Source organism: Nyctereutes procyonoides, unplaced genomic scaffold (assembly GCF_905146905.1).
Source record: "Nyctereutes procyonoides isolate TBG_1078 unplaced genomic scaffold, NYPRO_anot_genome, whole genome shotgun sequence".
In the NCBI taxonomy this organism is placed as follows: Eukaryota; Metazoa; Chordata; class Mammalia; order Carnivora; family Canidae; genus Nyctereutes; species Nyctereutes procyonoides.
In genome coordinates, this window is record NW_026575142.1 from 16599149 (window position 1) to 16612612 (window position 13464).

General features: G+C 38.9%; 1 protein-coding gene across 1 annotated transcript in view; it reads right to left on the minus strand.

Annotated features, from left to right (window-relative positions):
* UBR3 (ubiquitin protein ligase E3 component n-recognin 3) overlaps positions 1 to 13464 on the minus strand; it is a 234038-nt gene that overhangs the window by 96653 nt on the left and 123921 nt on the right. Inside the window, exon 25 of the mRNA XM_055308033.1 lies at positions 12159 to 12308. Coding sequence (XP_055164008.1) covers positions 12159 to 12308 — 150 coding nt within the window. The remainder of the gene's footprint in view (positions 1 to 12158; positions 12309 to 13464) is intronic.

Genomic DNA, 13464 nt, shown 5'->3' on the forward strand with positions numbered 1-13464 from the left:
TGCATTTAAATTTTGAATAATTCTGCCATTTTGTTACTTCTATATGTTCCTCAATTTATTACTGCTTTCTTTTGTGATTAATTGAATGTTCTAGTATACCATACTTATTCCCTTCTCATTTCTTTTTTAGTTTTTTTCTTAAATGGTTACCTTCACTCTCTAACAAGTTGGAAACACTAATATCAACTTCCAATATTACACAAAAGTTCTGCTCCTTTCTAGCTTCATCTCCCCTCCTTGCCCTTCATGTTTTTACCTGACTCTCTGCATTTTTCTACAAGAACACTGATATTTGGTTTAAAAATCTCAATCTGCAGTTCTTTCCAGATTCAGTTCCTTATTACATATTTTTTATTATATATATTTTTTATTTTTATTTATTTATGATAGTCACACACACAGAGAGAGAGAGAGGGAGGGAGAGAGAGAGGCAGAGACACAGGCAGAGGGAGAAGCAGGCTCCATGCACCGGGAGCCCGACGTGGGATTCGATCCCGGGTCTCCAGGGTCGCACCCTGGGCCAAAGGCAGGCGCTAAACCGCTGCGCCACCCAGGGATCCCTTATATATGTTTTTTAAAAGCACTAAGATTAACACACTATCTCAAATTTTGCAAAGACTATGGTGATTAATAAAATGGAAAAGATTATATAACATTGCATCCTTCTATGGAGAACTAAAGCTCCCACGTCAATAATATTTACAACAGGCATTCTACACAATAGTGAAATGGCATGTGAAGTAACACCTTTAAGAACTTTATAGAACTGCTACAAAGGCCCTTAACTTAAGCAGTGTTCTAAAGAGTTCCTATCAAAAGTCTCTAATTCAGCACAACTCAAGTGTTAAACTAATGGGAGAAATCACAGGATGTTTTTTCTTTGATGCATGATTTCAAGATAGGCCAATAAAGAACCAGTGGCTATAATAAAGGTCTAGAGCAATAGGCATAACTAGCACCCAGACTGTGGTCTCTAAATACCATTTCCCAATAAAAGAAACTAGGGCTTCTTAGAGAAATGGCTGATTTCTGGACTAGAAAGGTGTAACTTGCCATGTCAGAAAATGTAAACTCCCAAGTCTATAAGTTGTGCCAAAAGAAATGAAGAAATAGCTTGAAGATGCTCCCACTGAAGAGAGATGGAAAAATGTAATCATCAACAAGAAATTAATTGCAACAGATCATAATGATACCAAAAGTACTAATTAATTATTTTGAGAAGGTACTAAAGAACCACTACCTCAATACTTTGAGCACTACTAAATAAAGGGAAGAATATAGTATTTATACTGTCTTTCATTGTCTTTATATTGTCTTTCATTCTCTTCATTTCACTGAAGTCAGAGCAACCAAAATAGTTGATAAAGTAATTTTTTAAAGATTTTTTTATCTATTTATTCATGGGAGACACAGAGAGGGAGAGAGGAAGAGACATAGGCAGAGGGAGAAGCAGGCTCCATGCAGGGAGCCCTACGTGGGACTCGATCCCGGGACTCCAGGATCACAACATGAGCCGAAGGCAGATGCTTAACTGCTGAGCCACCCAGGCATCCCGTAATATTTCTTTTATAGACATATTTCAAGTAATAAAAAACCAAAAAAATGGAAGATTTGTGATCTCTGATGAACTGATGAATCCAGGGAATAATCATCATTCACCACTAATATCTCAAAAAGAGAGAAAACATAGGAGACACAGGAACAAGTTAAATACCTGGGGGATGTACTCAGCAAAGTCCAAAATGTTCCTCAATGACCTAATTTCTTCAAAAAAGTAAAATGCATGGGAGTAGGAGGACCCCTACCTGAGAAAAGGGAGGAGGAAGAGAGGAGATGAAAAAGGAACTACTAATTAAAAGACTACAAGGAGACCCTATTACTATAAATTAATTAAGAAAAGTAAATAAGAAACAACTGGGGAATTGTGAACACTGGGTATTCCTAGGTGAGGAACTAGTTTATTTATCGGTGACTGTAGTTATGTTTAAAAAACAAGAACTTTCTTTTTAACTGAAAAAGTGAAATATTTATAAATGAAATGATGTCTGGAATGTGCTTCAATATAATTCAGAGTGTGGGGGAAGATAAATAAGATAAGGTAAATAAGATTAGCCCAAGTTAGTCACTACTGAAGACTGATGGAGACATGGAAGTTCATTTCACTAGTCTCTGTATTTCATTCTGTGGTTAAAATGTTCCATATTCATACTCGTCATGATCAAATGGGATTTATTCCTGGGCTGCAAGGTGGTTCAATATCCACATATCAGCCAATTAATAAAAGAAATGATAACCATATGATTCTCCCAATTGATACAGAAAAAGCATCTGAAAAAAAAAATAGCTTCCACTTTTTTTTTTTAATAGTTTCCATTCTTGATGAAAATCCAAAACAAAACAGGGATAGAGAGAGGAGGGGCAAGATGGCGGAAGAGTAGGGTCCCCAAACCACCTGTCCCCAAAAAATTACCCAGATAACCTTCAAATCATCCTGAAAATCTACGAATTCGGCCTGAGATTTAAAGAGAGACCAGCTGGAACGCTACAGTGAGCCTCTATCAAGGTAGGAAGACGGGGAAAAAGAAATAAAGGAACAAAAGGCCTCCGAGGGGGAGGGGCCCCGCGAGGAGCCGGGCTGAGGCCGGGGCGAGTGTCCCCAGGACAGGAGAGCCCCGTCCCGGAGGAGCAGGAGCTGCACCAACCTTCCCGGGCGGAAAGGGGCTCGCAGGGAGTTGGAGCAGGACCCAGGAGGGCGGGGATGCCCTCGGGCTCCCGGGGACACTAACAGACACCTGCGCCCCGGGGGAGTGCGCCGAGCTCCCTAAGGGCTGCAGCGCGCACGGCGGGACCGACCGGAGCAGCTCGGAGGGGCTCGGGCGCGGCTCCGCGGAGGGGGCTGCGGGGCGGGAGCGCGAATCCACCAGCGCAGGCCCCGGAGCACAGGGCGCCGGGACACAGCCCAGGATCCGGCCTCCCCCGGGACAGGCAGAGGCCGGGAGGCCCAGGACAGCAAGGACGCTCCTGCCCCGAGCTGAGCAGATCAGCGGCCCCGCCCCGGAGCCTCCAGGCCCTGCGACGGAGACCGAGAGCCCGAGCCCCGTAGTTCCTGCGGAGGCTGAATCCAGGCTTCCAGAGTTGCCATAGCAACTGCGGCTGTTCCTCCTGGGACCTCACGGGGTAAACAACCCCCGCTGAGCCCTGCAGCAGGCAGGGGCAGAGCAGCTCCCCCAAGTGCTAACACCTGAAAATCAGCACAGCAGGCCCCTCCCCCAGAAGACCAGCTAGACGGACCAGTGATACTCCCCCGTGTTCCAATACAACTTGTTTTTGGCCACTCTGCACTGAGCAAAATGACTAGAAGGAAAACCTCACCTCAAAAGAAAGAATCAGAAACAGCCCTCTCTCCCACAGAGTTACAAAATCTGGATTACACTTCAATGTCAGAAAGCCAATTCAGAAGCACTATTCTACAGCTACTGGTGGCTCTAGAAAAAAGCATTAAGGACTCACGAGACTTCATGACTGCAGAATTTAGATCCAATCAGGCAGAAATTAAAAATCAATTGAATGAGATGCAATCTAAACTAGAAGTCCTAACGACGAGGGTTAACGAGGTGGAAGAACGAGTGAGTGACATAGAAGACAAGTTAATGGCAAAGAGGGAAACTGAGGAAAAAAGAGACAGACAATTAAGGGACCATGAAGACAGATTAAGGGAAATAAATGACAGACTAAGGAAGAAAAACCTACGTTTAATTGGGGTTCCCGAGGGCGCCGAAAGGGCCAGAGGGCCAGAATATGTATTTGAACAAATCCTAGCTGAAAACTTTCCCAATCTGGGAAGGGAAACAGGCATTCAGATCCAGGAAATAGAGAGATCCCCCCCTAAAATCAATAAAAACCGTTCAACACCTCGACATTTAATAGTGAAGCTTGCAAATGCCAAAGATAAAGAGAAGATCCTTAAAGCAGCAAGAGACAAGAAGTCCCTGACTTTCATGGGGAGGAATATTAGGGTAACAGCAGACCTCTCCACAGAGACGTGGCAGGCCAGAAAGGGCTGGCAGGATATATTCAGGGTCCTAAATGAGAAGAACATGCAACCAAGAATACTTTATCCAGCAAGGCTCTCATTCAAAATGGAAGGAGAGATAAAGAGCTTCCAAGACAGGCAGGAACTGAAAGAATATGTGACCTCGAAACCAGCTCTGCAAGAAATTTTAAGGGGGACTCTTAAAATTCCCCTTTAAGAAGAAGTTCAGTGGAACAATCCACAAAAACAAGGACTAAATAGATATCATGATGACACTAAACTCATATCTGTCAATAGTAACTCTGAACGTGAACAGGCTTAATGACCCCATCAAAAGGCGCAGGGTTTCAGACTGGATAAAAAAGCAGGACCCATCTATTTGCTGTCTACAAGAGACTCATTTTAGACAAAAGCACACCTACAACCTGAAAATAAAAGGTTGGAGAACCATTTACCATTCAAATGGTTCTCAAAATATACCCTAAAAACTATAGAACACTTCTGAAAGAAATTGAGGAAGACACAAAGAGATGGAAAAATATTCCATGCTCATGGATTGGCAGAATTAATATTGTGAAAATGTCAATGTTACCCAGGGCAATTTATACGTATAATGCAATCCCTATCAAAATACCATGGACTTTCTTCAGAGACTTAGAACAAATTATTTTAAGATTTGTGTGGAATCAGAAAAGACCCCAAACAGCCAGGGGAATTTTAAAAAAGAAAACCATATCTGGGGGCATCACAATGCCAGATTTCAGGTTGTACTACAAAGCTGTGGTCATCAAGACAGTGTGGTACTGGCACAAAAACAGACATATAGATCAATGGAACAGAACAGAGAACCCAGAAGTGGACCCTGAACTTTATGGTCAACTAATATTCGATAAAGGAGGAAAGACTATCCATTGGAAGAAAGACAGTCTCTTCAATAAAAGGTGCTGGGAAAATTGGACATCCACATGCAGAAGAATGAAACTGGACCACTCTCTTGCACCATACACAAAGATAAACTCAAAATAGATGAAAGATCTAAATGTGAGACAAGATTCCATCAAAATCCCAGAGGAGAACTCAGGCAACACCCTTTTTGAACTTGGCCACAGTAACCGGAGAAGGACAAACAGTGTAATAAGGGAAGGGAGAAGAAATGTGTGAGAAATATCAGAAAGGGAGACAGAACATAAAGACTTCTAACTCTGGGAAATGAACTAGGGGTGGTGGAGGGGGAGGAGGGCGGGGGGTGGGGGTGAATGGGTGACGGGCACTGAGGGGTACACTTGACGGGATGAGCACTGGGTGTTATTCTGTATGTTGGTAAATTGAACACCAATAAAAATTAATTTATAAAAAAATAAAAAAATAAAAAATAAAAATAAAAACCGTTCAACACCTCGACATCTAATAGTGAAGCTTGCAAATTCCAAAGATAAAGAGAAGATCCTTAAAGCAGCAAGAGACAAGAAGTCCCTGACTTTCATGGGGAGGAATATTAGGGTAACAGCAGACCTCTCCACAGAGACGTGGCAGGCCAGAAAGGGCTGGCAGGATATATTCAGGGTCCTAAATGAGAAGAACATGCAACCAAGAATACTTTATCCAGCAAGGCTCTCATTCAAAATGGAAGGAGAGATAAAGAGCTTCCAAGACAGGCAGGAACTGAAAGAATATGTGACCTCGAAACCAGCTCTGCAAGAAATTTTAAGGGGGACTCTTAAAATTCCCCTTTAAGAAGAAGTTCAGTGGAACAATCCACAAAAACAAGGACTAAATAGATATCATGATGACACTAAACTCATATCTTTCAATAGTAACTCTGAACGTGAACGGGCTTAATGACCCCATCAAAAGGCGCAGGGTTTCAGACTGGATAAAAAAGCAGGACCCATCTATTTGCTGTCTACAAGAGACTCATTTTAGACAGAAGGACACCTACAACCTGAAAATAAAAGGTTGGAGAACCATTTACCATTCAAATGGTTCTCAAAATATACCCTAAAAACTACAGAACACTTCTGAAAGAAATTGAGGAAGACACAAAGAGATGGAAAAATATTCCATGCTCATGGATTGGCAGAATTAATATTGTGAAAATGTCAATGTTACCCAGGGCAATTTATACGTATAATGCAATCCCTATCAAAATACCATGGACTTTCTTCAGAGACTTAGAACAAATTATTTTAAGATTTGTGTGGAATCAGAAAAGACCCCGAACAGCCAGGGGAATTTTAAAAAAAGAAAACCATATCTGGGGGCATCACAATGCCAGATTTCAGGTTGTACTACAAAGCTGTGGTCATCAAGACAGTGTGGTACTGGCACAAAAACAGACACATAGATCAATGGAACAGAATAGAGAACCCAGAAGTGGACCCTGAACTTTATGGTCAACTAATATTCGATAAAGGAGGAAAGACGATCCACTGGAAGAAAGACAGTCTCTTCAATAAATGGTGCTGGGGAAATTGGACATCCACATGCAGAAGAATGAAACTAGACCACTCTCTTGCACCATACACAAAGATAAACTCAAAATGGATGAAAGATATAAATGTGAGACAAGATTCCATCAAAATCCTAGAGGAGAACACAGGCAACACCCTTTTTGAACTTGGCCACAGTAACTTCTTGCAAGATACATCCACGAAAGCAAAAGAAACAAAAGTAAAAATGAACTATTGGGACTTCATCAAGATAAGAAGCTTTTGCACAGCAAAGGATACAGTCAACAAAACTCAAAGACAACCTACAGAATGGGAGAAGATATTTGCAAATAACATATCAGATAAAGGGCTAGTTTCCAAAATCTATAAAGAACTTATTAAACTCAACAGCAAAGAAACAAACAATCCAATCATGAAATGGGCAAAAGACATGAAGAGAAATCTCACAGAGGAAGACACAGACATGGCCAACACGCACAGGAGAAAATGCTCTGCATCACTTGCCATTAGGGAAATGCTGAGTGAAGTAAGTCAATCGGAGAAGGACAAACAGTGTATGTTCTCATTCATTTGGGGAATATGAATAATAGTGAAAGGGAATATAAGGGAAGGGAGAAGAAATGTGTGAGAAATATCAGAAAGGGAGACAGAACATAGAGACTTCCAACTCTGGGAAATGAACTAGGGGTGGTGGAGGGGGAGGAGGGCGGGGGGTGGGGGTGAATGGGTGACGGGCACTGAGGGGGACTTGACGGGATGAGCACTGGGTGTTATTCTGTATGTTGGTAAATTGAACACCAATAAAAATTAATTTATAAATAAAAAAAAACAGGGATAGAGGGAACATATCTAAACATCATAAAGGCCATATACAAAAACAAAAGGCATCCAAATAGGCAGGAAAGAAATCAAGCTTTCACTACTGGCAGACAACATGATATTCTATGCAGAAAACCCAAAAAACTCCACCAAAAAAACTGCTAGAATACATGAATTTAGCAAAATCACAAGACACAAAATCAACATAAAGAAATCTGTTGCATTTGTGTGCACCAATAATGAAGCAGTAGAATGAGAAATCAAAGAATTAATTTCATTGTAATTGCACCAAAAATCGTTAACATATCTAGGAGCAAACCTAACCAAAGAGGTATAAGATCTGTCCTCTGAAAACTATAGAATGCTTATGAAAGAAATTGAAGAGGACACAAAGAAATGAAAAAACATTCTATTGCTCATGGATTAGAACAACAAATATTGTTAAAATGTCTATACCACCTAAAGCAATCAACACATTTAATACAATCCCCATCAAAATACCAACAGCATTTTTCACAGAGCTAGAACCAACAATCCTAAAATTTGTACGAAACCACAAAAGACTTCAAACAGCCAAAGCAATCCTGAAAAAGAAAAGCAAAACTGGAAGCATCACAATTCTGGACTTCAAGCTGTATTACAAAGCTGTAGTCATCAAGACAGTAATGTACTGGCACAAAAATAGACACATACATCAATGGAACAGAAGAGAAAACCTGGAAATGGACCCACAACTATATGGTCAATTAATCTTCAACAAAGCAGGAAAGAATATCCAGTGGGTAAAAGCCTCTTCAACAAATGGTGCTGGGAAAACTGGACAGCAACATGCAAAACAATGAAACTGGCCCACTTTCTTACATTACACACAAAAATAAATTCAAAATAGATTAAAGACCTAAATGTGAGACCTGAAACCATAAAAAATCCTAGAGGAAAACACAAGCAGTAACCTCTTCAACATTAGCTGTAGCAACTCCTTACTAAACACATCTCCTGAGACAAGGGAAACAAAAGCAAAAATGAATTATTGGGAACTCAACAAGATAAAAAGCTCTGCACACCAAAGGAAACAATCTGGGGATCCCTGGGTGGCTCAGCGGTTTGGCGCCTGCCTTTGGCCTAGGGCGCCATCCTGGAGTCCCGGGATCAAGTCCCATGTCGGGCTCCCAGCATCGAGCCTGCTTCTCCCTCTGCCTGTGTCTCTGCCTCTCTCTCTCTCTCTCTCTCTCATGAATAAATAAATAAATCTTTAAAAAAAAAACAAAGGAAACAATCTATAAAACGCAACTGATGGGATGGGAGAAGTTATTTGCAAATGACATTTGATAAAGGGCTAGTATCCAAATTCTATAAAGAACTTATCAAAATCAACACCCCAAAAACAAATAATCTGGTTAAGAAATGAGAAGACATGACTCAACACTTTCCCAAAGAAGATGTATACACAAATGGCCAACAGACACATGAAAAGATGCTCAATATCACTCATCATCAGGGAAATGCAAATCAAAACTACAATGCAATATCACCTCACACCTGTAAGAATGGCTGAAATGAACACCACAGGAAACAATGGGTGTTGGTGAGGATGCAGAGAAAGAGGAAGTTTCTTACAGTATTGGTGGGAATGCAAACTGGTGGGGCCACTCTAGAAAACAGTATGGAGGTTCCTAAAAAAGTTAAAAATAGAACTATCTTTCGACCCAGGAATTACACTACTAAGTATTTACTCAAAGGATACAAAAAATACTGATTCAAAGGGACACATTTATACCAGCATTAGCAACAACAGCCAAATTATGAAAAGAGCCCAAATGTCTGATGAATGGATAAAAAAGATGTGAGATATATATATATGATATACATATTTATAAGATATATGTAATATACATATTATACATATGTGTATATATAAAACACACAATAGAATATTAGTCATCAAAAAGAATGAAATCTTGCCATTTGCAACAATGTGGAATGAGCTGTATAAGTACACCTGTCAGTCAGAGAAAGACAAATACCATATAATTTCATTTATATGTGGAACTTAAGAGATAAAACAGATGAACATAGGGGAAGGGGAAAAATGAGAGAGGCAAACCATAAGAGACTCTTAACTATAGAGAACAAACTAAGAGTTGAATGGAGGGGAGGTAGGTGAAGAATGAACTAAATGCATGATAGGGATTAAGGAGGGCACTTGTTTTGCTGAGCACTGAGTGTTATATGTAAGTGATGAATCCTTAAATTCTATTCCTGAAACTAACTTTACACCGTATATCAACTAACTGGAATTTAAATAAAAACTTGAAACAAAAAATAAATTAAAATGTTCCATATTCAAACATAAAAAGATAAAAGAAAAAGAGAAGAGACAGATCAAAATAAAGATGTCAGAAGTCAAGAAAAAGAAAGAGGGGTAAAATGCAAGATGTAAGTAGGTATGTGAGGCTCAGGAAGAAAGGAAGGAAACAGCCAGAGATTTCACCTACTACAGTTCCCAATTAAAATCATCCTTTAGATTTAACACTTTTAATGTTAGTTTCTTATTCATTTCTTCTATCTCTAAAAGATAAAAGAGTTACATACAGTGGAATTATCTAATATTAATAAGTTTAGCTAGTGTACAAAATTGTAAAAGGGGATTAAATGAAGTGACAACTTGGTCAAAGCAACTTTAAAAATACAAACAAATAAGGATTAAAACAACAAAAACAAAGACCCTGCCTTCATTCGGACAGAGATTTTGTTTTGTTTTCTTTCTTACTATAACAGTATCTGGCACCTAAGTTCCCAATAAATATTTGTAGAATGAAATAAATAAATACATACATACATACATTTTTGTGGAATGAAGGAATAAACAAAACATTACATTCATGATTATAAAGTATTTGGTGAAATTATAAAAAGTGGCAATAATTTAATAAGCTAGTTTTGTCACAGTAGTAGAAAAGAGAAATATAGCTACAAAATCAGTCAATACTCCCACATATTTCCTTCTTATTTTTTTAAAAAAGATTTATTTATTTATTAGAGAGAGCTCACATATGCATGAGCTGGAGTTGCGGCGGGGGAGCGGGGTGGAGGGTAGTGGGGAATAGAGGGAGAGGGAACCAGACTCCCCGCTGAGCACAGGGCTTGATCTCAAGACCCTGACTGAGATCATGACCTGAGCCAAAGTCAAGAGTTGGACACAACCAATTGAGCCACTCAGGAGCCACACATATTTCCTTTATAGTAGGCATTTCTGGTTTTGACAGCTCTACCACTAATGTCCTATTCAACTGGGGTTTCCCAAATGAAATTTATTTTTAAGCAAGAAAAGAAACAAAAGGAGATATTACTTTACAAGGCACCATATTAGACCCTTTCACCTATATTACAGTATTTAACCAACATAACAATCCTCTGAAGTCTATTATCTCTATAGTCATAAGAAAGCAACAAACTTGGCCAGATTATGTCAAGCAATACCTGTATTTGAACTCGGAGGGGGTCTCATATCTCTTTCCACTTTACTACACTAATTCAGAGAATAAACACCCTAGAAAAAAATGCTCAGGAGAAATGTGTAAGAACTTAATTTTCTCTTTGCTTCACACAAATTCCTCTGTTTAAAATGGATTGAATTCATTGGGACTAGAGCATATAAAAGTTATCACACCTTAAAATATTTTAGTATGGGAAAGGATGGAGAGCACTCAGACAAATCCTTCAAAATTTTTTCAAAAACGTTCTTAGGGGTGCCCGGGTAACTCAGTTAAGTGTCTGATTCCTGATTTTGGTGTAGGTCATGATCTCAGGGTCATGAGATCAAGCCCAATGTCAAGCTCCATGCTCAGTGTAGAGTCCGCTTGAGATTCTCTCCCTCTCTCTGTCCCTTCCCCTGCTTGTGCACGTGCACTCTCTCTCAAAAAGAAATAATAGGGCAACCCCAGTGGCTCAGCGGTTTAGTGTCACCTTCGGCCAGGGCAAGATCCTGGAGACCCGGAATCGAGTCCCATGTTGGGCTCTCTGTGTGGAGCCTGCTTCTCCCTCTGTCTGTGCCTTTCTCTCTCTCTCTCTCTCTCTCTCTCTCTCTCCCTCTCTCTCTCTCTCTGTCTTTCATGACTAAATAAAATCTTAAAAAAATAATAATAAAATCTTTTTTTAAAAATTGTTAAATTATACATTGGCAAATCATTTGGCAGGCTGTTTCAAGAATTACTGCTTCTAGTAGCTCAAAAAATAAAGGCAAAGCTACCTGAATGTGACTTATGTAGCTAAAATATTTAAACTGACAATAATTTGGGGCTTAAAAGGCTTCCCAATTTTAAAACAATTAAATTGTTAAGAAAAGGGATCCCTGGGTGGCGCAGCAGTTTAGCGCCTGCCTTTGGCCCAGGGCACGATCCTGGAGACCCGGGATCGAATCCCACGTCGGGCTTCCGGTGCATGAAGCCTGCTTCTCCCTCTTCCTGTGTCTCTGCCTCTCTCTCTCTCTCTCTCTCTCTCTCTCTCTGTGTGTGTGTGACTATCATAAATAAATAAAAATTTAAAAAAAATTTGTCAAGAAAAGTGAACTTGTTTTTGGCCATCTAGCATTGATATTATACCATCACACTTTAAGGAAAAAGACTGTGTAACATACAGAGAGACTTCTCTGTTAAAAACTTCTTCTAACACTCGTGTCCAGGAAAATCAGATAAAACCAGATTAAAAAACTTTGCTATACAGATCTAAACTGATCCTTGTTGTATATAAATCTATAGTTATATCCAAAGATATATAACTTTCAATTAATACAGATATTTATTAAGTGTATACTTTGGCTCTAAAATAATTCCACTGAAAAATTACTTTGATTTTACCTGAAGATGCTTGTAATAGTACAACCAATCCTGTAGGTCGGTCTTCAGAGGAAGGGCCACTCTGTCCACAAATAACACAATCATATACTGCCTCAGAAACTTGTGGTTCTGCTGTTGTGATCTCCATAGGAATATCATTCTCAGGAGAATCTGAGGAGAAAAAAAGTTACAGTTCTTAATTACTCAGGAGAAAAATCTTTCTTCATTGAAAATATAAGGAAAAAAATTAAGTTCAAATAATTAAAGCACAACTTTAATACCAATAAGGTTATGTAGTAATAAAACTCTGGAAAAAATTAACCTTGCTGAAGTAATGTTCACTCAGAAAAAAAATGCAGTTGATATATTTTATTTTTTAAAGATTTTATTTATAAATAAAGAGTAAGAAGGAGTGCACATGCATGTGCACATCAGCAGGGGAAGTGGCAGAGGCAGAAGGAGATGCAGGCTCCCCACTGAGCAGAGCCCGATGTGGGGCTCAATCTCAGGACCCTGAGATCATGACCCGAGCCGAAGATAGATGCTTAACTGTTTGAGCCACCCAGGTGCCCCTATAATGAAAAGATTTTAATTTATATGGTTAAATACACCTCAAATTGTTTTTTACCATTCACATTTAAAAAACTGAAACAAAAACAAAGAAGGAAAGGAAATAAGGAGATTGTTTTAATTTTTTTTTTTTGAGGCACTTGAGGAGGGAAATTGATAATAACATGACAGCTCCTGAGGGGGAAATGGCAATATTTACTAAGAGATATAAGAGGAACAAACTATTTCTCCTGTATTTTGAATTCTAGTGATGTCTTAGCAATAATAATAATCAATATATATTTATGTAGGGAAATCATTTACACATGACTATATATGTTAATAAAGCAAAACTACTATAGAAAATAACAGCAATCCTCTGGTATTAATATCATTATCAACAAGAATAATATCATATTATTAAGATAAAGACTCTTAGAGTCTATGAAAATCATGATGTTGTCCATAGTGACAAAGAAATAAGTAGAGGGAATTGGGAAGACCAGAAAAATGGAAGTGATATGTAACATTTAAAAGATGGAGGCATATCTAAATAAATAGGTAAAAATACATGAGAGAAACAAAAAAAGAAAGATGTCAAGGTCAGATACATTTTTATAAGGATTGATGCAAATAAACATATCTAATATGTATTAACAGTTACTGAGAAGAAATGGGGCAGAAACCTAAAAGGTAACTTCTATTAAACAGCAATAGAAAACTATTACAATACTTTTCTCCTTATATATTTTTTATTCTTTTTTTTTATGGGATTCTT